The following is a 24,456-nucleotide window of genomic DNA, read 5'->3' as shown; positions in this document are numbered from 1 at the left end:
TGAATAAGAGAGCAGGGCTCGAAAGGCTGAATGGCCTACTGCTACTCTTGAGTTCAATGATCCCATGTTTCCTTTCCTGAAGGACATCCCTGAACCAGTGGGACCAATTCAATCACTTCATCGTCTCTATTACTGATGTTAATGTGAAAGAAAGAATAAAAATTCACAAACTGCAATAAAAGGACTTATTGTGTTCTCTAGATGATTCATTCAACCCTCTGGGTTAGAATCTAACAACATATACTATCTGACCAACTTACACAAAATACCACATTCAATAAAAAATATTAATGTGTAATGACATTAAATGTACCCATGGCTCCAAAAACTATGTATTCCAAGGCCAGATGCTTAAGCTCTGGTTTGAGGGGGATACTGCATAGGGAAGAGGCAATTGCAGCTGTCTTCTTAAAGAAGCCCTAGAGATCATATAGTTTATCAAGCACAAAGAGAAGATGTCACGACAGTATTAAGGATATGTCTATCCAAAGTTCATCTTCGTCATCCCTTGAGTAGCCTGCAGCCTGAGAAGCCTGGAGTTGAATTTGATCAGGTTTTGTTAAGTACATTGAGATAGAGAACTGGGAGAAAATGCTCCGCTTGAGAAGGAGCTTGTGAGTGGCTGAACAACACAATCTTGGCTCACAGCTGTTGATTTCATAAAGATGCAGTGAAGGATAGGCAATGCTGTTAAAGCTAATGTTGATAAGAACTTGCCCATGGCATTTATTATGCCTTTAGTTTATCTTTGAAATTGTTAACTTTGTTATAATTCTCAGATCTCAGAGCCCCTTTATGGAGTGCTGTACATGGGGTTGCTGAATGGAACAGATTGTCAGATTGTACTCATTGCTCCAAAAATGAACAGCAATGAAACTTAGATGAATTAATAATCTTCCTTTCAAGTACACAATTGCCAAATTTTCAGAAGCAATAGGAAGACGACTTCAGTGTTGAAAACGAGTAGATATAAGGTTTCAGGACAAATTCCTGCACATCATCAGCTAGGGACATGGCCACGGGCTGTACTCCATCCTTCACAAGTTGGATATGCTCCAATGCAACCTCACTGTTGCCCTGTTGTAACAGATATTTTCAACTGGCTGGTTACATCCTTTATAATCTTGCAAATTGACCAATTTATAACACTCTGCAGGGGATTGTTTTTGGTAAAGTTGTTTATTTCTGCCCAACCCTAGTTCCCTGGCACAGTAGGTAAATCATAATTAATGCCAGAAGCAATTTTTCCAATTCAAGTCAAAGCATTTATTTATATTTAACTGATGTTTCCCATCACAGGCAACACTTGTGCTTAAAAATACCTCACAGACAATTCTCCCTAGATGGAAGGAGAAAATTCATAGGAGTCATCTACCTACAGAGTCACAAATATTTAGCAAATTTCCTTAACCATACTTTTAAAACTGGCTTGAAAGGGGCTCTTGTGGGGAGTTGTGTTATATCATCGTTGGACAGGTAAATGTCTAAAAATGGTCTGGCCACAAAATGAAAGTAGCTTAAGAAAAAATACCAACTTGCATCTAGAATAATGTAATAAATATGTCTGAAGACACTGCAGAATAAAACTTGACGAGTCAAAAGGAAATATTCAGACAACTGACCAAACAGAAGTAAAAGGAGGCCTTAAAAAGCATCCAAAAGGAGAAGAGTGGTTTCTGTCGCTTAGGGTCTAGATAGCATGACTGTCAAAGATGCAGAGAAGGAAGTGGCAGATGGATAAGAGATCAACATTGGAGGAATCCACAGATTTCTGATGGGCATAGGGCTGATGGAGTCTACAGTGTTAGGGAAGGGTGAAGTGATTTGAAAATGAGGTTGAGGATTTTTAATACAGGTGATGACCAGAAGGAGAACTAATGTCCACGACAGCACAAAGTTTGGTGTCACCAGCAAACTTACTAACCATACCTCCTCTATTCACATTCAAATCATATATACAAATATCAAAAAACACCTGATCATGTCCCGGGATTTATCCAATGTTACACATGTTAAGATGCCCAGCACTTCTTCATCTCTAATACGGAAACTTTTCAAGACCTCACTATTTATTTCTCCACGTTCTCCAGCTTCATAGTCTTCTCCGCAGAACATACTGATGCAAAATACTCATTTAGTAACTCACTCATCTTCAGCAGTTCCACACATAAGCAGCCTTATTGATCTTTAAGGGACCGTATTCTCTCCTTAGTTACACTTTTGACCTTAATATATTTGTAGAATCCCTTTGGATTCTCTTTCACCCTATTTGTCAAAGCTATCTCATGTCCCCTTTTTGCCCTCCTGATTTCTCTGTTGGGTATATGCCTACTGCCTTATACACTTGTAGGGATATACTCAATCCCAGCTGCCTACATCTGACATATGCCTCCTTTCGCTTGACACCTCAATTTCCCTAGTCATCCAGCATTCCCTATACCTACCAGACATGCCCTTCACACTAACAGGAATACACTGTCTCTTGACTCTTGTTGTTATGAGCTAGGGTAAGGACAGGCAAAATTTTGGATTAGTTCAAACTTAAGGCAGAAGATGGGAGATTGGTCAGGGGATCACCAGAACATTGAAGAAATAAAACAATAAGTAGACGAAGAGAATGCAGGAAAGATTGAAGAGGCCAGCTGGAGTGGAAGTGTCTACGCACTCTGAGACTCTCATTGCACAGAAATGAATGGCAATATCCGTGTGTAGATTACTGGGGCAGGAGCCTGTGAATTGAAGGCGAAGATGCTACTCTAATGACAGACAAGAAGACTTCAGATGCTGGAATCCAAGGTAGACAAGCAGGGGACTGGGAGAACACAGCAAACCAAGCAGCATCAGGAGGTGGAGAAGTCAATGTTTTGGGTGTAACACTTCTTCAGGATTGAAGAATGGTCACACCCAAAACGGTGACGTCTCCATCTCCTGATGCTGTCTGGCTTGCTGTGGCCTTCCAGCCTCCTGCTTGTCTGCTCTAATGAGAGCTGAAAACGTGTTGCTGGAAAAGCGCAGCAGGTCAGACAGCATCCAGGGAACAGGAGAATCGACGTTTCGGGCATAAGCCCTTCTGAAGAAGGGCTTATGCCCGAAACGTCGATTCTCCTGTTCCCTGGGTGCTGCCTGACCTGCTGCGCTTTTCCAGCAACACATTTTCAGCTCTGATCTCCAACATCTGCAGTCCTCACTTTCTGCTCTAATGAGAGATCCACTAGTCTGTTTTGTCTCTACCGAACTGACAGTGTGCAGGCGTAAATCGTGATCCACACACTGTTGTGAAGCTCAAGCTGCCTAATTAGTGTCTCTACATATCAGCAGGCCTCATTACCACCGTACATTTTAAGCAAGCTGGACAATGCCTTTTAAATTAAAAGGTTCCTTTTGTAAAATATGCATTAATTTTGAACACACCAACTTGAATCATTACTGTTGGCAGTTATGGGACAATGTTACATCAGCGCCAATGACAGTTATGGTCCATTTCAACATGCTTAGATACTAAACAAGCATCCTCTCCTCTGAACAACATTGAGGTTGGGAAGTTTTCAGTCCAGGAGTGTGGTTTACCTACAAATATGGGTCATGTCAAAGTTAAACGAGCAAAACATGTTAACAGGTCAGCTTTATGGAGCTAGCTGTAAGATGAGTGCCTCATGGTGACGTTCACATGACTATAGCAAGCCAGGACTGCAGATGCTGGGAATCAGAATCGAGAGTGTGATGCTGGAAAAGCGCAGCAGGTCAGGCAGTATCCAAGGAGCAGGAGAGTTGACGTTTCAGGCATAAGGCCTTCATCATGGGCTTATGCCCAAAACATTGATTCTCCTGCTCCTCAGATGCTGCCTGACCTGGTGTGCTTTTCCAGCACCACACTCTCTATAGCAAGCCAGGAGGTACATTAATACAGCATTATATTTCTAACCCAAAGTGGACTCAACTCCATGAAGATTTCTGGTGTATATCTCAGCTCTAATCCATCAGTGGACCATTTGACTGCTCTTTTCCATATTTCTTGCCAACCAACACACAGTCTCTCAATGTGAGATTTCCACTTCAGTGCCTAATGAGGAAATTAAATAAGATCATCCAAACTCATGACTGTAAGAGCACCTACAGTTCCTTTATATTTTTCTACTCTGTTGTACAGTGCCTATAGACAAAACCTTGTTCTTATATGGAAGTGATCCTAAAAACAGAAAGCAGCTTTTAGGTTTTCCTGTGCAATGACTTTTTTCTCTCATCTCATTACACATACATACATGAGTAAAATGTCAAATTTCAGGGGCAAACGGCAGAGGTTTCAGTCCCCTGCCAGGAACTTTGGGACCCTAACTTCCGGTATCTTAGCTCAAAGGAACCCCCCACAGCACTTCACTCTCTGCAACCATAGAGCTTCACACAACTTCTGCTCATCACCCCCAACCATCCAGAGATGTCATACACCAGGAAAAAAATGTGATGCCACACTTTAGCATTATTAGAGCAGGCTGTCCAAGAAAGAAGGAAGGTTCTCAGTTCTCGGAATGGCATCAAGAGGCCATCATGACTGTCAAAGTTGGCTGCTCAGAGATAGGTGTGGAGGCATCTCAAGAGAATGTGGCTTTAGAGCCCGAAGAGGATGAACGACCTGCTGCATACTGTCAGGGTGTGTGCCACTGGCTACAGAATGTTGCATGCCCTTGTGAATGTGAGTTGTTGGCGACTCTTAGGTGCCCATCTTTTCAGAATTAAATGAACGATGAGACATGATCTGGATATTGATGTGAAGAGTTGATTCTGAAGTTATCCCCCCATCTTCCCCGAGCTAAGGTCTTGACTGAGTGTTGATACAATAGTATTTTTCAGGTTCTCTTTCAATTCCCTCAGCTTTTGCAATGTACAGACAACTTGCAAACAGATCTAGGGCCTAAAGAAGTACCGTATTGGAGTTGAAACATTAACATTGTTTCCCTCTCCACAGAAGCTACCAAAGTTTCTCCAACACTGTGTTTTTATTTCAGATCCAGGGCCCCTCCTAGTTGCAGAACACATTGCCTACAATGTATTCTATTATGAGATGATTTAGAAGAGTTGGTGGTTCTAAATTCTTCATATGATTATTTTACATTTCCCTGCCAATGTTACATGGTCACAGTTAGAGTAGCCTTCTTTCCTAGATTTTCACTGAGTTTGAATTCAAATCCATATCCCTGGATTATTGGTTTGCAGTTACAGATTGCTAGACCAGTGACACTACCATTACAGTATCAACTTTCCATCTATTTCTGTGCTTTTCTCTGATCCCACTCCCACCTAGATTCCCATGCCCAGCCTTGGCCTTACATTACCTCTTATTCAATTTGCCCATTTATTCTCCTGCTCTAGAGCACATAATTACCCTAGTATATTCTCTACTCTAAAAGTATAGCTTCCACCGTTCCTCGTTTCCCTTGACCCAATCGTTAAGATTCTCCCCGTTGCTAGATTCCCTAACAATCACATCCTTTCACTTCCATTCCACATAATCAACATATTCTTGAACACTGAGTGAAATCCCCGATGAGTTAATTTCTGTATGTCTGCCACTGTCAGGCTGGCATCAAACAGCAGTGCCGTTGTCTTATTTAAGCAGGATTGTTGGCCAAGTCAAGCTTCACCACGTCCACTGTGAGTTTCTCAAGAAATAGAAGCCAAGCTAATGATGAAGTTTACTCTCAGTGGAACGTGAAGGAAGAAATCCACATAGCCAGCTACATGCCTCATACACACAATCAAGTTTGTGAACACGAGCTTCCCATTTTTGGAAGTCTGTGGCAGATCCTGGATGATCATGGCACGGTGGCTCAGTGGTTAGCTCTACTGCCTTACTGCACCAGGGTCCCAGGTTCGATTCCAGCTTCGGGTAACTGCCTGTGTGGAGTTTGCACATTCTCCCAGGGTCTGCGTGGGTTTTCTCCCACAGTCCAAAGATGTGCAAGTCAGGTGAATTTGGCTATGCTAAATTGCCCATAGTGTTAGGTTCATTAGTCAGAGCGAAGTGGGTCTGGGTGGGTTACTGTTCGTAGGATCGGTGTGGACTGGTTGGGCTGAAAGGCCTGTTTCCACACTGTAAGTAATCTAATCTAAAAAATAAACCAGCAAGACACAACACATAGCTGAATCATCTCTACTTCAGATTGTTATCTCTCCAGGTTTTGTCTTGGAGACTCCAGAAAGTGAAGATTAATCTCCAGGACAATTCCACAAGCAACCAAGGGAGAAAAACTATAGCGAGTTAAAGAAAGTGTGTAAGTAAAAACAATGACTGCAGATGCTGGAAACCAGAGTCTAGATTAGAATGGTGCTGGTAAAGCACAGCAGTTCAGGCAGCATCCAAGGAGCAGTAAAGAAATTGTGTGTTTTTCGAAGAATTGCTGTCAACACATTTTGCTGAGTAGTTATAAAAATATTGGAGATATGAGAAAGGTTGTTTGACTGACTGTCAGGAATCATCCATTTGGATGTGAAAAGGTCAGTTTGCATGACTGATGTGGGAAGTTTTACTAAACCAATCATGGAGGATCATGGAAGCACAGCCCTTGTGTGTGGATAGTGATGTGATAAATACTCCACGATGAGTTAGCCTACCTAAACCGGACTAAAATAATGGCTGTGTGAAATAAACGGTGGCCAATATCAGCAGTTACAGGGTTTGGACAATTTGTTCCCTGGTATATTAGGTCAGAATCATCAAATCACAGAATCCCTACCATGTGGAAGCTGGCCATTTGGCCCATCGAGCCCACACCAACCCACTGAACAGCATCCTACACAGACCTACCCCTCTACCCTATCCCTATAACTTTGCATTTCCCACGGCTATTCGATCTAAACAATGATGCTGAGGTGCTGATGTTGAACCAGGACGGACAAAGTCAGAAGTCACACGACACCAGATTACAGTTGAACAGATTTATTTGAAACCCTAAGCTTTCGGAGCACTGCTTCTTCGACACTCCACCTGAACTACACATTCCTGGACACTTTGGGAATTTCACATGACCAATACACCAAAGCTGCACACCTTTTGGACTAAGGATATTTTGGAAAAGTCTTTGTCGAGCTTTGAGGCAGCACTGGATAATAGTGGCTTTAAAGATAAGATACATTTGTCTCTCATGGCATTTTTTTTTTTGAGTGCAACAAAATAAGTTTCTTGCTAATCTGTTATTTTCCTGGAAACTTTTCTAACTGCCATATGCTTGAAAACTGAATAGTCCCAAATGAAGTAACGGGGAAGTTACTTACAGTTCCTGCTAATTAATTCAGTCAAACAAAACCATAATTCAAACTTGTCCAGCAGCAGCTTTTGAAAATACCTTGATGATCAGAATAAATGTTTATCCACCAGAGGTGTGCTATTGGTGGGGCTGGGTGGTGCATCTACAGGATAGCAACTACTGTTCCTTGCATACTCCGCCTGCCCTCTCTACTGGTTACAAATGGGTCAGCCATACTACTTGTAGAAGTGCCAAGGAGTTCTTTCTGGTATCCAAGCCAATATTTATCCTTCAATCAACATTATTATGACAAATGATGGAAAAAAGCCACAGCCTGTCCAGACTCTCTTATAAATCAAACCCACTAGTCCCGGTAATATCTTTGTAAATCCTTTCTGCGGAGTGGCATGGATAGGGTGAAGCATGAGGGGCATGACATAGTGTGAATAGCCAAAATCCTTTTCACAGGATGGGGGAGTCCAAAATGAACCGGCATAGGTTTAAGGTGAGAGGGAAAAGATTTGAAAAGGACCCAAAGGGCAACTTTTTCACACAGGGCTTGGTGCGTATATGGAATGTGCTACCAGAGGAAGTGGTGGAGACTTTTACAATGACAACATTTAAAAGGCATCTGGATGGGTACATGAACAGGAAGGATTTAGACAGATACGGGCAAAATGCTGACAAATGGGACAAGGTCAGATTGGGATGTCTGGTTGGTGTGGACAAGTTGTACTGAAGGGTCTGTTTCCCTGCTATATGACTCTAAATGATCTGGTCATTAACTCAGCATTGCCTGTGGGACTTTGCTGTATGCAAATTCATATTCTACATCACAGTAGAATTTCACACTTCAAAATTATTGAATTTGTTGTGATGCGCTTTAGAATGTCCTGAGGTCAGCAAGGGTGCATTATCAGTGCAAGCTTGATCTTTGTTTTATGTGTAGGCTTTTCACTAGGAGCTATGATGCATGTTAAAGTTTCAGAGAAGGGCAGGAGCATCAGGTGTATAACTTATCAAAATACAATGCTAGAGTGATAGAGTCCAGCTCGGTGATAAGCACGACAGCTTTATATACATCACTGTACCTGTACTAGTGCGATATGTTCCTGCAAATGATGCCTGCAGCGGGTCTCCTTGGCTTTGACTTAGGCTCCTCATAGGGGGCTTTTGATAGACTCTATCTTCATATATGGGGTTGATGTGGTGCTCTGGAGACTGCAGTGGGCGCAGGTCTGGGCCCAGGTGGCTGTGCTGGCTGCTGTAGGAGGCACGGGAACTGGCTGTGGTGCACGAGAGAAAACAACACTTTGAGAGTTCAAGACCCACAGTCAGCACAAACAGAAAAAAACCAGACAGATTCTGAGCCTGCAAGTTGAGTGCACAGCTCTTTGGCGGATGTGAGACCAAGGTCCCATTCCTCACTTTGTTAGGAAGTAAGACAGCAATCCTGAAATGTCAGGGTACGGGTGTGATGACAATCCAACCTACTCAGGAGTTACCTGACAAAGCTGAAAAGGCCCCTTGGTTTACATGGCACCTGGTTCTATCATCCATTGCAGACTGTGGGCAACGTGGATTATCTGATATCTGATTCATAGCATTCGAACAAAATCAACTGAAATGAAACCTTGGTACATAGCCACAACATGGACAGCAAATTCATGCCATTTACCAATAAGTGCCATGGGGTACCCAGACAGAATTTGGCTTTTGAAAGACTCACAAGGGCCACGGTACAATAGGAAGCAGGCAACAGATGTCATGCAGCACCAAACAAGAGACAGGCAGAATCTGGTAAACCTTTTGGCATGGTGCTGCTCTGGGGAACCCCCCGCCCCCAAGACTAATTGAGGGAGCAATAATGGAGGAAACATGAGAGGAAACCTGATGATCTTACATTAGGGGAATACCTGTACCAGGGAGGAAGAAGACAATACAAATAGAGCAATACATACTGAAATGTTTGGCAGGGTGCAGGTGGGGAACAAATTGATTGATTAATTTAGTAATAACTGACTGCATCACAAAGAGACAGGACACTGTGCAAGGTGTAGAAAAACAACAGAGAGGCAGGAAGAATGCAGGCAGATGTATGTATGTAAAGAGCATTACAGGGTAGAGTTGAGTGAGTTAATCCATTTGCACCACAGCTGACCTGGCAGGTTGGAAAGTGTGGTGACTATGATGCACAAAACATGCAACAACATTTAAAGCACAAACCCTTTAAGTCATTAAAGGTATCTCCTTTTCAAATGAAAGTGTGTATGGATACCTACGTACATACATACAGGTGATGCGTGAGTAAATATGTATCTCCAAGATAGAATGTACAGGAGAGAAAAAGAGAGACAAAACAATGTGTGAGACACTGCGCAGACAAATTTCAGAATGCATATGTATACATGTAAGATACATGTGTGTAGGTGTGAGGGAAAGAAAAGAATAGGATTTACACACCTGGCCCTTTTGTATGTGCATTTGTGAGAGAGATAACTGATGTGTGCACGTGTTTGATAATTATATGTGCGAGAACAAGGAACCGTGTGCTTCTGTATCTTTGGAGACTGAGAATTATTGATTGACAATATTGGGTCAATGGATTAATATCAAAGTAATAAGGTCAATGAATATATGATTCATAACAGATGCACAACAGCTCCAGTTCTGGTAATGCATATTTTGGATGGAGTAAATTGGATTGTACTCAAGGCTCTGATAAAAACAATTTTGAGCAAATAATAATTATTTTCTTGGACTAAAGCATTACTTTTATATAATGTCTGGGTGCAAGTAGATGTAATTGTGAGCACTAAAGAATCGCTCTGACCCTGAGGTGAACTCTGAGCAAGGTCATCATCTCACTAACTGGTGAAGGAGGCTCCCGGTTACTTTTATTGAGCTGTACATATAACAAATATCTCAAATTAATGGTTTAATTCCACAGCCTTGACTCAGAGATCGAGCTGAGAGTAAAAGGCAAATATTGCTATAGTGGTCCTTGAAATACTACTTTGCATTAAAGGCGACAACGAGATAGAATCAGCAGTAATTAGCTCAAATGAATCAATCTATTGTCTTGAACTTTTTCCTGCTCTGCTCAGCTTTCTGTTTTACAATCTTCCTCCTCCAGTAATTGGGAAGATCATGGAGTTCCCTGGAATGTTTTATGACAGGCTATTTTTGTTGTATCTGTTCTAGTGTTCTGTAACTACAAAAATATCTCAGCAGAGAAATGGTAAGGTTTACCCCGAAAAGGAGGGAAGGCTTGCATTCACATACGATACTTCATGAGCACTGAATATCCTGAAATGCCATCAACCAGACAAGTGCTTTAAAAATGTCTTCACTGTTGTAAAGTATGATAAGTGGTTCTGATACAATATTTGACTGATCAGGCATTATTTTGTAGGTCACAGTGGCAGAATGCTTAATACATGTAGGAATGTTTGGACCAGGAATAAGACACCCACTTCCTATATTTGACCTGCTACTTGCTGCACTTGAACTCCATTTTCCACATCACTGATCACCTTACGCAACAAATCTTCCCCATCATTTTGAAGTTCAGAATTCCAGACTTCTGTTACGGTTGTATGGATAAGTACTTCCTGAGTTTACTTGTGAAAGGGTCTAACTCAAATTTTAAAATTTATGCTCCCTTGTTCTTAACTTCCTATCCATCCTCTCACCATTCCAAACAGTTTGATCTGGTCAGTCCTCAATCCTCTACACCAGGTCAATTTTATAGAAGGAGTCCTCATAAATTAACCCTGCAAAACCCTCCATTATCATCCTAATGGAGCTCCCTCTCTCCCAAGGAGTCCAAAGCTGAATGCAAAAATTATTATTTAAGTTTCTCAGTATGAGATATTTTTTCCTAAGCTTGGAGGATAGTGAACAAGCATCACATATCTTGGCTTGGACAAGATTCAATTCTGAGTGGGTATTTGGATGAACTGTCTACAAGGTAATAGCAGTTTGATTGGAAAAAGTAGCATTACCATTTGAGTAAACTTGCCATCTCCTCACCCTCTCCAACAACTCTGTGACCTTTCACAGAATCATAGTCTTAGAGTCATACAGCTTGGAAACAGACCCTTCGGTCCAACCAGTCCATGCTGACCATAATCCCAAACTAAACTTGACCCACAATACTGTGCTTGGCCCATATCCCTTCAAACATTTCTTATTCATGTACTTATGTAAATATCTTTGAAACACTAACTGTTCCCGCATTCAACACTTCCTCGAGAAGTTCATTCCACATGCGAAGCACTCTGTATAAAAAAATTGCATCTCATGTCTTTTATAAATCTTGCACCTCTCCCCTTGAAACGCCTCCCCACCCTAAGAAAAGGCAAATGCCATTCACCTTACCAAAGCCCTCATTATTTTACAAACCTCTACAAGGACTAGATTGGGTTGGGATATCTGGTCGGCATGGACGGATTGGACCGAAGGGTCTGTTTCCATGCTGTACATCCTCTATGACTCTAAGGTTACTTCTTCACCTCCTACACTCCAGTGGGAAAAGGTCCCAACCTCTCCTTTTAATTCACATGCTGAGGTTGAGAAGTTGTAGCAGTTTTTTAGGGGCTCATATGGCCTTCTCCTGATCATATTTTCTCTGTCACTAACTTAATTCTGAAGGTAAATGAATGAAGAAAAGCATTTTGGACAGATTTTATGAATAAAGCACTTGCTAATGTTTTGAGCAATTCTTTTTGAGCTCCCAAATGCCTATTCTTCCTCCCTAGCACAGACATTCATCACCTTGTACATCAAGGTTTCCATCTTTCTCCTTTTGCCATTAAGTATTGCTACTTTACACCCAAGTCTGTTCTCAATGACAATATGAATCAGTTACTCTTCCCACAGTAACATATTCCATTGTTCACCCAAATCTCTGCCTCCCATTTCCTAACTTACAACCATATTCCATTCATCCATCACCACCGTTCTCAATCTTGGAATGACTTGATTTTGTGTTTAAATCACCTCCCTATTGCTGCAACTTCTCCAGATGGTCTTAAGGAGCAACTTTGCAGAACAGAGATAGTGTGGCAGAAAATATTAGGGAGGGAATTCAAGAGGTTAGAGCTTGGGCAGCTGAAAACAAGGTCATTGCTAGCACAGTGATGAAAACTGTGAGTGGGCCAGAGGGCTGACTTAGAGGAATGCAGAGACCTTAACAAATGTGGAAATGAAGAAGGTAAGCAGAAAAATTGAAATTAAGAGCTTGTTCTCAATCACCAACATAACCCTCCACCACCAAACCTCTCCCTCCCAACACTTTCTAACCTATTCTACCACTTCACAGAACATGATACAGGAGGGCGAATCTGCACAATTCAATCAAACACAACCTAGTCTGCAAACTGCTGCAAACAATTATGATGAATGTCAATCAAGTCAAAGCATTTTTAACTTGGAAAGCTGAAAAAAAATTCTTTCTGGATTTAATTGAAAGGCAAACATAACTGACTAATTTCCATTTGAGTAAACTTGCCATCTCCTCACCCTCTCCAACAACTCTGTGACCTTTCATCATAGTCTTAGAGTCATACAGCTTGGAAACAGACCCTTCGGTCCAACCAGTCCATGCTGACCATAATCCCAAATTAAATTTGACCCACATGCCTGTGCTTGGCCCATATCCCTTCAAACATTTCTTATTCATGTACTTATGTAAATATCTTTGAAACACTGTAACTGTACCCGCATTCAACACTTCCTCTACAAGTTCATTCCACATGCGAAGCACTCTGTATAAAAAAATTGCATCTCATGTCTTTTAGAAACCTTTCACCTCTCCCCTTGATAAAGATAATATTTCTGACCTTTACATTAATACTAAAGAATGTAAAAGGCGCTTAAGACTTTGACATAACATTCTGCACAACGGCTACATAGAATTAACCTCTGCCCTTTGGTATCCATGGTGGGAAGGTTCACCTAAGGTCAGTTTTAGCATTACCATTCTGGATTGTACCAAAGACACTGCTCTTAAACTACTTTTGTTTGCTACATATAAAGAAAATATATTGCACTGAATTTTACAGCACAGGAACAGGTTGGTGCTCATTGTTGATGCTCGACACAAGGTTTCTCCATTTCAATTTACTTTATCTAACCCAATCAACATGTCCCTCTATTTCTTTCTCCTTCATGTTCATTTAACTTTCACTTTATTGCATGCACTTGCTATTCCATGCTGTTATATATGCTATGTTGCATTTTTGGGAAAAGAATGAGAAGAATCTAACTGCCTATATGGGAAGATAAACAATTGAATTTAGTGGTATAAATCATTAAACTATGCAGTAATGGCAAACAAAACCCTAAGAAGTACAAACAAGGCATCACAGTTGGTTTCAAGAGGAAAACATTAAAAAGGTTACGTTTTACCATTTAAAACCTCGGTTAGACCACATATGATCTCCACATTACAGAAACATTTGAGAAAGATTTACAAAGATGTCACCAGAATGGAGAAGCTAACCTAACTGTCAGGAAATACTGGAACTTTTTTACTCAAGAAAGGATCAAGAGATGGCTTGATAGAAAAAAAAAACAGAATCATAGATAATAGCAGGAGAAGTAAGCCATTCACTCTGTTCCATCTTTCAATATGATCCTGACTGATCATCTATCTCAAAACCATTTATCCACATCTTCTCATATCCCTTTCAACTTTAATGCCAAGAAATCTATCTATTTCCTTCTTAAATATATTGAGTGACTTGGTCTTTTTCTTTGCACAGGGATCTTTTAAATTATGATGGATTAAATATTAAGCAGATGTTTCTACCTAGCAAGGGCTATTATTTTAAGATAGCCACGAACAAATCTGTGATGTAAAATGCTGTGATATGCAAATCACCTCAACCACCCCACATGATAGTTAGTTGCACATCCTTACCACTCAAGGGAGTAAATTAGCTTCCCTGAATTCATGAAAGTGACTATTTTATAAACATAGTCTTTAGTTTTATACTCTACCACAACTGCAAATGTCTTCTCTATGACTACTCTGTTGAATCCGTCTATAATTGTAAACACCTAACATCCCTCCATGGAAAAGAGCCATAATTTGTCCAGCTTTTCCTGATTGATGGACTGTCTCAATTCTGAAAGCAACCTTGTAAATCCTCCCTGCACGTATCCAATATACTTTCTCGGAAACAGCGAAACATCTCTCTTGATGATAAAGGTGTCTATCTGCCAAACTGAATTACCTGCCAGACTGCCAGGCCTCTGGAGAGTAGAGCGCTCATACAAGTCCTGTGGGTGCTTGCCGTATGGATCAGACGGATGGCCGAGGCGTTTGGTGGGCGACAGCGTGGCGTAGCTGGGCTGGACTGAGCTGGCCTGGTGCGCGGGCGAGGTGGCGGCAATGGCTGGGGGTGAGGGAGAGAGGGCTGCCGAGGACACCACAATGTTGACTGGGGAGCTGGTGCTGTAGGACTTGGAAAGGCGGCTGGGGGATGCCATTTGCTTGGGGGAGGCAAGCCGCTGAGCGCTGTAGACACTGCTCTCTGCAGCCGAGCCCGCTCGCTGGAGCTTCGGTGGTGAGCCTGTCCGCTGGAGGGACATGGGAGAACTCACTCTCTGAGCGGGAAGCGTGGCACTGACATAGTAGACTGAAGACGGGTGCTGAGAGTCAGGCAGGCGGAATGCACTCCCCTGGCTTGGCACAAAAGCCTCCCTTGACTGCGACGCAGAGTGGGATGGAGAGCTCTCTGAACCCGAAGTACGACTGCTGTCACCAATCCGGTTAACCTGCAGTGAGCGGGACGGGAGGTGGGAAACAGACAAACTTTACTTCAGAAGGTGGCATGTTAAGTCAAAGTTACAACAAATGCTGACATTTATATGGCACCTTTCGCAGAGTAAAATATTCGAAGGCACTTCACAGGAACATTATCAAATCGAAGTTTGACACAGACCCACATGAAACGTTGTCCAAATTTTAAAAGCAGCATCTTAAAGGACATGAGAGAGAATGCTAAGGTTTAGGACTGAGGCAGTTGAAGTAGAATAGTAGAATCTCTACAGTGTGGAAGCAGGCCATTTGGCCCATCGAGTCCACACAGACCCTCCAAAGATCATCCCATCCAGATCCATCCCCATACCCTACCCCTATAACCATTCATTTCCCCATGGCTAATCCACCTAGCCTGCACCTCCCTGGACACTATGGGGCAATTTATCATGGCCAATCCATCTAACCTGCACATCTTTGGACTGTGGGAGGAAACCGGAGCACCTGGAGGAAACCCATGCAGACACAGGGAGAATATGCAAACTCCACACAGTCGCCTGAGAGTGGAATTGAATCCAAGTCCCTGGTGCTGTGAGGCAGCTGTGCTAACCACTGAACTACTGTGCTGCTCTTTAGCTAGCACATGTGTGAGAGGTCAAATTTGAGGACTGCATATATCTTGGAAGATTAGAGATGACAACAGAAATGGTGAGAAGTAAGGTTATGGAGGGTTTTGACTGCAAGGATGATACTGGCAAATTCAAGATACAGCCAGTACAAAATCTAATGTAGGTCATTGAAACAGAGATGATAGGTCAACAAAACTTGGTGCAAGTGTATGGACAATAGATTTTGAATAGTGGGCGACATGGTAGCACAGTGGTTAGCACTGCTGCCTCACAGCGCCAGAGACCCGGGTCAATTCCCGCCTCAGGCGACTGTGTGGAGTTTGTACATTCTCCCCGTGTCTGCGTGGGTTTCCCCCGGGTGCTCCGGTTTCCTCCCACAGTTCAAAAATGTGCAGGTTAGATGAATTGGCCATGCTAAATTGCCCATACTGTTAGGTAAAGGGGTAAACATAGGGGAATGGGTCTGGGTGGGTTGCGCTTCGGCAAGTCGTGTGGACTTGTTGGGCCGCAGGGCCTGTTTCCACGCTGTAAGTAATCTAATCTAATCTAATCTAATCTAAAAGAGCTGAAGGTTATGGAGGGTTGGTTTACACAGTAATATGTTCCCAGGCACTTTGCAGGTAAGCAGTCAGACTAAAACTGACCCCAAGACATAAAGTGAGGTACTAAACAAGGAAGTTGAAACTTTATTGCTGGAACAGCACAGCAGGTCAGGCAGCATCCAGGGAACAGGAGATTCGACGTTTCGGGCACAGGCCCTTCTTCAGGAATGAGCAGAGAGTAAACAGAATCCCCAAGTGGAAAATGAAGTGTTGTTCTTTGAACTTGCGTTAAGGAACACTGCAACAGATCTGGGACAGAAATGTTGGTGTAGGAACACAGTGGTGTGTTGAAGTGGAGGCAGTGGGAAACTCTGGGTCATGTTTTACAGACAGAGTGTAGGTGTTCAGCAAAGCGGTCATCAAATCTGTGTTTCATCTCCCCCGATATACAGGAGACCACATTCTGAGCAGTGAATGAAATAAATGAGTTGAGAGAAGTGCAGGTAAGCTGCTGCTTCACCTGGAAGGTGTGCCTGAGGCCTTGGATACTGAGGTTGGAGGAAGTAAATCGGCAAGTAAGTCACCTTGTGCAAGACCAACCCCTTCCCACAAACGTCACTTCAATATATTACCACCTTTCCGCCCGGCACCGCCTTCCTGACCTGCAGTCTTCTTCTTGACCTCTCCGCCTCCACCCTACTCCGACCTATCACCCTCACCTTGACCTCTTTCCACCTATCACATTTCCAACTCCCCTCCTCCAAGTCCCTCCTCCCTACCTTTTATCTTCTCCTGCTGAACACTCTCTGCTCATTCCTGAAGAAGGGCCTGTGCCCGAAACGTCGAATCTCCTGTTCCCTGGATGCTGCCTGACCTGCTGTGCTGTTCCAGCAATAAAGTTTCAACTTTGATCTCCAGCATCTGCAGACCTCACTTTCTCCACTAAACAAGGAAATAAGGCAAGTTTTAAGGAGAATCTAAAAAGACAGAGAAGTGGAGAGATTTAAGGCGGAACTCCAAAGCTAAGGGCCTGGATTGAAGAAGGCACAGAGGAAAATGTTGGGGCAAAGGAAGATGGGAAGAGGAAGAGGAAAATGTTGAAGTGCTGCAGACCTCTTGAAGGAGATAAATACTTGAGCAGGAGAGAACGAAAAGCTTTCTTGGGAGAGTTTTCTAGTATCCTGCGATAATGTCATATTTGCAAACTTATTGCTCACTGTGACATTTTGGCCAGTCTGCTGGAAATTTCAATCATATTCTGGATCCTGGGCTCTGTATATTCCCTTTCGGGTTAGATAGAATAATGCGTATACTGTTCTCAGTACATGCTGATTTATATCAGCTATTGCAAAGACAATCCTCTGGGGTTCGTTACCCTGGCATCTCCAACAATTAAAGGTTGATCGCCTAAGTGACCAGGCAGAAAAATCATTGGCAGTAAAACCAAATTTTTTTGAAGTTCCCTTTTAGCACTTTTGCTTATAAATTGTGAAAATATCAGAAAGACTTTGGCTCATTGGATCAATTGGAAGCAGAACTCTCTAAGTTATCTTCCTTTGTTTTTTATTTATTTTAAGTTCATGAGAATGGTGCCAATGCATGGTGACGTTATAAACTTTTCATTGTATTTTATGTTGAATACATGTAACAATAAATGATTAAATTTAGTTCAGAAGGCTATATGGGACACTTAGCACAGTGACTGGACCAGCAATCTAGAGGTTTCAACTAATTGGTTTATAGAAAGAAATCTGCCATCCTTATAGTGTTCACAACAATACAGTTGATGCTTAAATGCCCTCCAAATAAGTCACACAGTTGCATCAACCTGCTATTAAAAAGTCTATCCAACAGCAATATGATTGTACTCACACAATGGAGATTGCAGCAATTCAAGAAGGCAGCTCACCACCACAAGGGCAATTAAGGATGGACATTAAGTGCTGGCCCGTGGTAGCACTTATATGTCTCTCAGAATATACCTAAGAAGAATTAATAGCCCTACAACTTCTAAGATGTTAAACAGTAAGCCATTTAAAGCTGCAAGAGTTATGAACAGGAGGTGTGAATGCCTCAACTGCCCAGTTGTCTGCTGTGGCTCTTGCATCTTGGTCTGAAGGCATTGGGTCTATGTTCCACTCCAATAATTTCTACCCAGGTCTAGGGTGGGATTCTGGTGGAGGACTGATGGAGACCAACACTGTTAGACATGCCATGGTGTTTGAGATTTAGAATGAGATCTAGCCTGCTCTCTCAGACAAAAAAAATCCTATGTTACTGTTTTGAAGAAAAGCAAAAGAGTTATTTATTCCTTAAGCAACACCACCAAAACATATTCTTGAGTCATTGATTTCAATGCTGTTTGTGGGAACTAGTGTGCACAAATTAGCCTCCACACTTCTATTATACAGGAGGACAAACAAATCATGAAGTGCTTTGGAAGTGTAAAGTAATTTGGGATGTACTGAGGTTGTGAAAGGCGTCATACAAATGCAAGTTCTTTCTTCCTCTTGTGCTTTCTTTTGAAATGCTCATTCTCCTTATAGACTTATATTGTGTACCTGACTGTAGTTATGAACACCGACACCTGCTCCAATCTGACCACTGGAGGTCCTCCCAGAGAGCTGCGATGTGGTTGAGTCACCTCGGGAGAGGGTCTGGTTGCTATGGTAACTGCCGGAGTACTGGTAGGAGCCTTCTGGATTGGCATTAATATGTGAGGCACTCTGGGAGAGAGGGTTGGACCCTGTTCAAAGAATTATTTGAGAACACACAGTCAACAGATTTGTCACTGAAGCAGAAAAAGTGTTTATTAGTTAATAAACCTTTTGTTTAGCCAATATAATTTGAAGCTGTGGCCTTTCAGGAATGTGACCACAGAAGTTCCCTAAGTGAATGAGCCGATGATGAGCAGTTTATTCAACTAGCCAGACAGCAATAAGCTAAACAAAATGAAAGAACCATGGGTACTGGAAATCAGAAACAAAATGTAATTGCTGGACAAGTTTAGCAGGTCTGGTAGCATCTGTAGAGAGAATTCAGAATTAAAGTTTCGGGTCCAGTGGCCCTTCTTCAGAACAGTAATAAGCTAAATATTAAACCAAACTACTCTTACTTTCAGTTGAAGAGTATTCGTGGTGGTCCAGTATTCCGGACTCTTGAAGGGACCTCAAACAGGAGTCCACTAGCTCCAAGCCACTGGCAATTTCATCGTCCGCACTTTTCTGTGCATCTGAGGTATGCATGTGTATGATTCAAAAGAAAGTAGAGAACAGGAGGGTGATTAATATACACTTGGTCTAACCAACTCTGAAGAAAGTTGAAAGAATTCCTCCTTTTGTCTCCTAGAAATTACTGCAGTATTTATCCTTCCATTTAAAATAAATGGCACCCAGGCACATCATTAGTTGGCACTGGTGCCCAATTAGTGCCAGTTTTGTCAGTCGTGATTTGAGAAGCTGCCAGTGGCAGAGTCCCAGTGCAAGAGGCTGCAATGTTCCGTTTCCCCTTACAAGCAGACAATCTCCGTTAGCTCCAAGCTAACCTTGGGTAGCTAATCTGTATTGAGGTATGAAGGAATGCAAGAAAACACTTCACATTTTATAATTGCCATCCATTGGGGGTTGGGGTGGATACGGCAGGCAGTTTTTCAACATTTAACCCCTTCAAGGGAAGAATATTAAAAAGAAGTGAATTTACCTTGTATGTGCCAGCGAAAGGAATCCTCTGTCGAACTGCAAATATAAAAAGAGAAAAAATATGTAATCCATCATGTGTGAATTGTTATGTCATGTAACATCCTTCAATATAAATAGCACAGCCATGGACATAGTACTACAACAACTTAGATTTGAATCGTATCTTAATGTAGTGCAAGGTCCTAAGATATGTGATTTGACGAAATTTAACGTATAGAAATTTAGCAACTTGGTCAGAGGTAGTTTTAAGGAGCATATTAAAGGATGACGAGGATGTACAGAGACAAAGAGGTTTAGGGAGAGACTTTCAGAGCTGAGCCTGGTGGCTGCTAAAGGCACAGCTGCCTACGGTGGAACATGAAAAACATGGATGTATAGGAGGTCAGAACGAGTGCAGCACTGAGATCCTGGCAGCTCCTAGTACAGGAGGAGGTTTGGTGAAGCCACAGAAAGATGTGAAAATAGATTTGAGAATTTAAAATTGATTTAAAACTGATTGAGAATTAATCTGGATTTTATTTTATTTTAGATGTTCTAACTTTCTCCATCCCTCTTCCTGTAGGCTGCTATAGATATTCCAGTGAGTACCATGTACCCCACAGTATGCTGACCTGCTTGCCAGGTGAGTGTTAGATGGCTGTGTGACTGCAAAGACATTGCGGCCTAACCTAATCTGGTCTTCATGCACTGTGCATAACTCCAGCAGAGTTTGCAGGATGTTTATACTGGATGCAGGAAGCCAAGTCTGCTTCATCCTCTCCAATCTCTATTGTAACACCCCATGATCCAACCTGCTCATTCACAAAACTGAAAACTCATTGCAAACTGCGAATCAACTTCCGAGTCCACAGTGCTCAGCTGTTTGCTGGATAAACGTACTGAGGCATTGCTTTTTGTTTGCTTCAAGAAAATAATGAGGAAGCCTCTTTAATCACCGTTATGAGTGTTCATCTCTCTTCAAAAAAGAAACAAACTAACCGTGAATACAGAGATATTTAAAAAGAATTATCCACAAGTCCTCCTGGATCACTCTCAGGGTTTCTTTTAAATCAACTTGTTTCAACAATGTATTGTCACATCTCTGGAGTAGGTGGAACTTGAACCCAGGCCTCCTGGCCTAGAGATAAGAGTCACTACCACTGCACCACAAAAGCCCTCAAAATGGGAACACACATCTTGCCCTCACGTAAATAAAGACAGAATGTTGGAGAAACTCAGCAGGTCTGACAGCATCTGTGGAGAGAGAAAGAGTTAATATTTCGAGTCCGGTTCAAGTACTTCTCAGAACATCTTGCCTCACATGGGGATATAGAAGCTTCTGTGATATTTCTGCCCGGGTTTGAACAGATGAGAATCTTTGTATTTAGTGCCAAACGTGATATCTTCTATACAACAGAAATAAAGCTTTTGGATCACTCTTTTGTGGGGGTAGCATGATTTTGTATAAATTGTCAGCCAGTTGTACATCTCTTTGGTTATCATTTCCATTATGTTATTTTTACTCATTAAAAACATTTCAACACAATCCTGTGTCATGGGCTGTCATGCTGTACAACACTGCTCTCCCAGAACCCACTGCACATAGAACTGAGCTTCCTTTCTAATCCTGTACACTGTCCCATACTGGAACCATCTCTTCTTCACTCCCAGAGTTGCCAGTTTCTGCACGGTCAGTTCTGCTAATTTCTCTTCAAATGCAAACAACTTTCAGCATTTATGATTACAGGAGGGGTAAATATTCCACTTAAATGGAATGAAAGCCAGGCAAATTCACCAGGTGATGACCCATTCATTCTGTCGGTTCATCCATTGTCTGACAGTGATGGCAAGTATTTCTCTCCTGGATGTTTTCACTTATCAGTGCCCCTTTGCCATTGCTTGCTTCCATATTTTCTTATTATGATGCACTTATATTGCAGTAATGTTGGGAATTGTCTCACTGTCTTTGATCGACAGACTATCTGCAATTTTATCCTTTGAGGTCAATCAAATGATCCTATTTTAGAGAACCTAGCAATCCTACTGTGTTTCATTTCATCAGTGTAGATTGAATTTGAAGTTACATGCTTTGTCTCAATACAGTCTGAAAGGAGTGCTTAATGTTGCAGTTATCCTGGATATAAATGTCCAGCAGAGAATGCAGTCTATAGCACTTACAGCATGTGCCTCTGTGCTAATGAAATTTGCCACTTTACACAGTTGTTGACGAAGCTATCTGAATGAACCTGCTTGAAGTCTCAATTTTAGCTGATTGAACCTCCCTGAAGGCCTGACTTTGCTGAAGACCTTGAAAACCTGACTGGAAATCAACACAGCCTTTAAACTGCTGGGACTAGACTGCAAAACAAAGTTGGCATACTTAAGTGACATATTTGTGACCAATTCGTATGGTGACAGCCATGCTTGATAAATGTGAACATGTCAGGGACTCTAATGTTCAAATGATTCAAGAACGTGTCTTTGTCTGTGTCTTTTCTGGTTAACCCTGCCATATTCAGAAACCTTCACAGGGACCACTGATAAGCTCATAATCTGAACAGAGAAACTGTAATCATAGTGGATGACAAAGAACTGAAACTTGTGTCAAATCTTCAATTTACACAAGCATTGCTGTTGAAAGAGTGTTCTAGATCATGTGAAGTTCAAAACTCTATATACCATCGACTTCATCAGCATTATATAAGCAGCAGATTCTGTTGAGAAATCTGACGATTTTGTTGATTTCTGTTGGGCAAAGTAAAAATTCGTATTCCAAGGCTATATAGGTTTGTACAGAAATTGATGAATTGTCAGAGAAGCTAAAATGGTGCATTAATAACAACACGGATTACACATCAACACGGATGTTCATTCAGCTCTCATTGTGTACTAAAAGATCAGACTCGCAGTATACTAGCACACTAAAGAGATGTTGCAACATTGAAAATTGATGATAATAAGTACAGGTTGCCTGACTCTCATATTGGGCATCAATATTTTTCAAATCTACAGATTAAAAGCGTAGCAGATACCTCTTTCCTTCTCTTACGCAAGCACCAAATTACAATAAGGATTTTAAGTCAAACTTCATGAAGGGCTTGACTAAGTGACTGTGAAAGATTTGCCTGAGCTGAATGATTTGCCCTATAAAGTAACTATACAGCAAAGTAGGTCCATTGCTTTTTGTCATTTATATCAATGATTTGGATGTGAATATAGCAGGTATGGTTGGTAAGTTTGCAATAAAATTGGTGGTATAGTGGACAGCGAAGAAGGCTACCTCAGAGTGCAACAGGACCACAATAAGATAGGCAGAGGAGTGCCAGATAGAGTTTAATTTCAATAAATGTGAGGACCTGCAATTTTGGAAAGCAAATCAAGGCAGGACATATACACTTAATGCTAAGGTCCTGGGGAGTGTTACTGAACAAAGAAACCTTGGAGTGCAGATTCATAGTTCCTTGAAAGTGGAGTCACAGGTAGACAGGCTAGTGAAGGAGGAGTTTGGAATGCTTGCCTTTATTGATCAGTGCATTGCGTACAGGAGTTGGGAGGTCATGTTGCAGCTGTACAGGACATTGGTTAGACCACTTTTAGAATTCTGCGAAAATTCTGGTCTCCTTGTATAGGAAAGATGTTATGAAACTTGAAAGGGTTCAGAAAAGATTTCCAAAGATGGTAATGGGGTTAGAAAGTTTGAGCTATAGGGAGAGGCTGAATAAGCTGGGGCTATTTTCCCTGCAGCATCAGAGGCTGAAGGGTGATCTTATTGAGGCTTATAAAATCATAAGGGTATGGATAGGGTGAATAGTCAAGGTCTGTTCCCCAGGGTAGGGGAGTCCAAATTTAGAGGGCATAGGCTTAAGGAGAGGAGAAAAGATTTAAAAGGGATCTAAAGGGCAACTTTTTCACGCAGAGGGTGGTGCATATATGGAGTGAACTGCCAGAGGAAGTGGTGGAGGCTGGCACAATTACAACATTTAAAAGGCATCTGGATGGATACATAAATAGGCAAGGTTTAGATAGATATGGGCCAAATGCTGGCAAATAGGACTGGATTTATTTAGGATATCTAGTTGGACCAAAGGTTCTGTTTCCATGCTGTACATCTCTATGACTCTATAACTCCTTTTAGATGGAACTCAAACCGAGCAGAATGAAAAATTTCCAAGCTGAGGATAGCGTACGAATTTGTATTGAAGGTTCACACTGCATGACCAAACATTGTAGAGATGCTCAAAAGAGCTGTAAACAATTGGATATAATAACCTCAACAAGCCATTCGGCCCCCTCGTTCTCCTCACTAAGCTGAAAGGTGACTGACAGGTATTGAAGAAAACCATCGCAGCCTGCAAACAGAGTCTGGTGACAGAACTGTGTGTTACTGATTTCCTTTTGTTCCTTTCCCAGCCCCGATATTTGTGTCATTTTATGTTTGAGTCCATATGTTAATTTTTAAAAGGGACAGAATTTAAGATATTGTGAGCTTTAAATTAGTAATTTGCAGTTGTCATCAGTTAAAAATGACCAGTTTGCAATAAATAGCTGCTTTCTTGTTAAGTATGGAGACATAATGAATGTTTTCTTTTTACCTGGGTT

General features: G+C 41.8%; 1 protein-coding gene across 7 annotated transcripts in view; it reads right to left on the bottom strand.

Moving 5' to 3' along the window:
- LOC122564410 (catenin delta-2-like) overlaps window positions 1–24,456 on the bottom strand; it is a 1,204,994-nt gene that overhangs the window by 292,133 nt on the left and 888,405 nt on the right. For all 7 annotated transcript variants that reach the window (XM_043719228.1, XM_043719230.1, XM_043719231.1 and 4 more), the window contains 5 exons: window positions 19,880–19,914; window positions 19,296–19,412; window positions 18,742–18,926; window positions 14,483–15,026; window positions 8,330–8,524 (listed from right to left, as the gene is read on the bottom strand). In XM_043719228.1, coding sequence (XP_043575163.1) covers window positions 8,330–8,524; window positions 14,483–15,026; window positions 18,742–18,926; window positions 19,296–19,412; window positions 19,880–19,914 — 1,076 coding nt within the window. The remainder of the gene's footprint in view (window positions 1–8,329; window positions 8,525–14,482; window positions 15,027–18,741; window positions 18,927–19,295; window positions 19,413–19,879; window positions 19,915–24,456) is intronic.

The sequence above is a fragment of the Chiloscyllium plagiosum genome, chromosome 29 (assembly GCF_004010195.1).
Source record: "Chiloscyllium plagiosum isolate BGI_BamShark_2017 chromosome 29, ASM401019v2, whole genome shotgun sequence".
NCBI classification, from domain to species: Eukaryota; Metazoa; Chordata; class Chondrichthyes; order Orectolobiformes; family Hemiscylliidae; genus Chiloscyllium; species Chiloscyllium plagiosum.
Note: the sequence above shows the minus strand (reverse complement) of the source record. Positions and strands in the feature narration are given on the sequence as shown.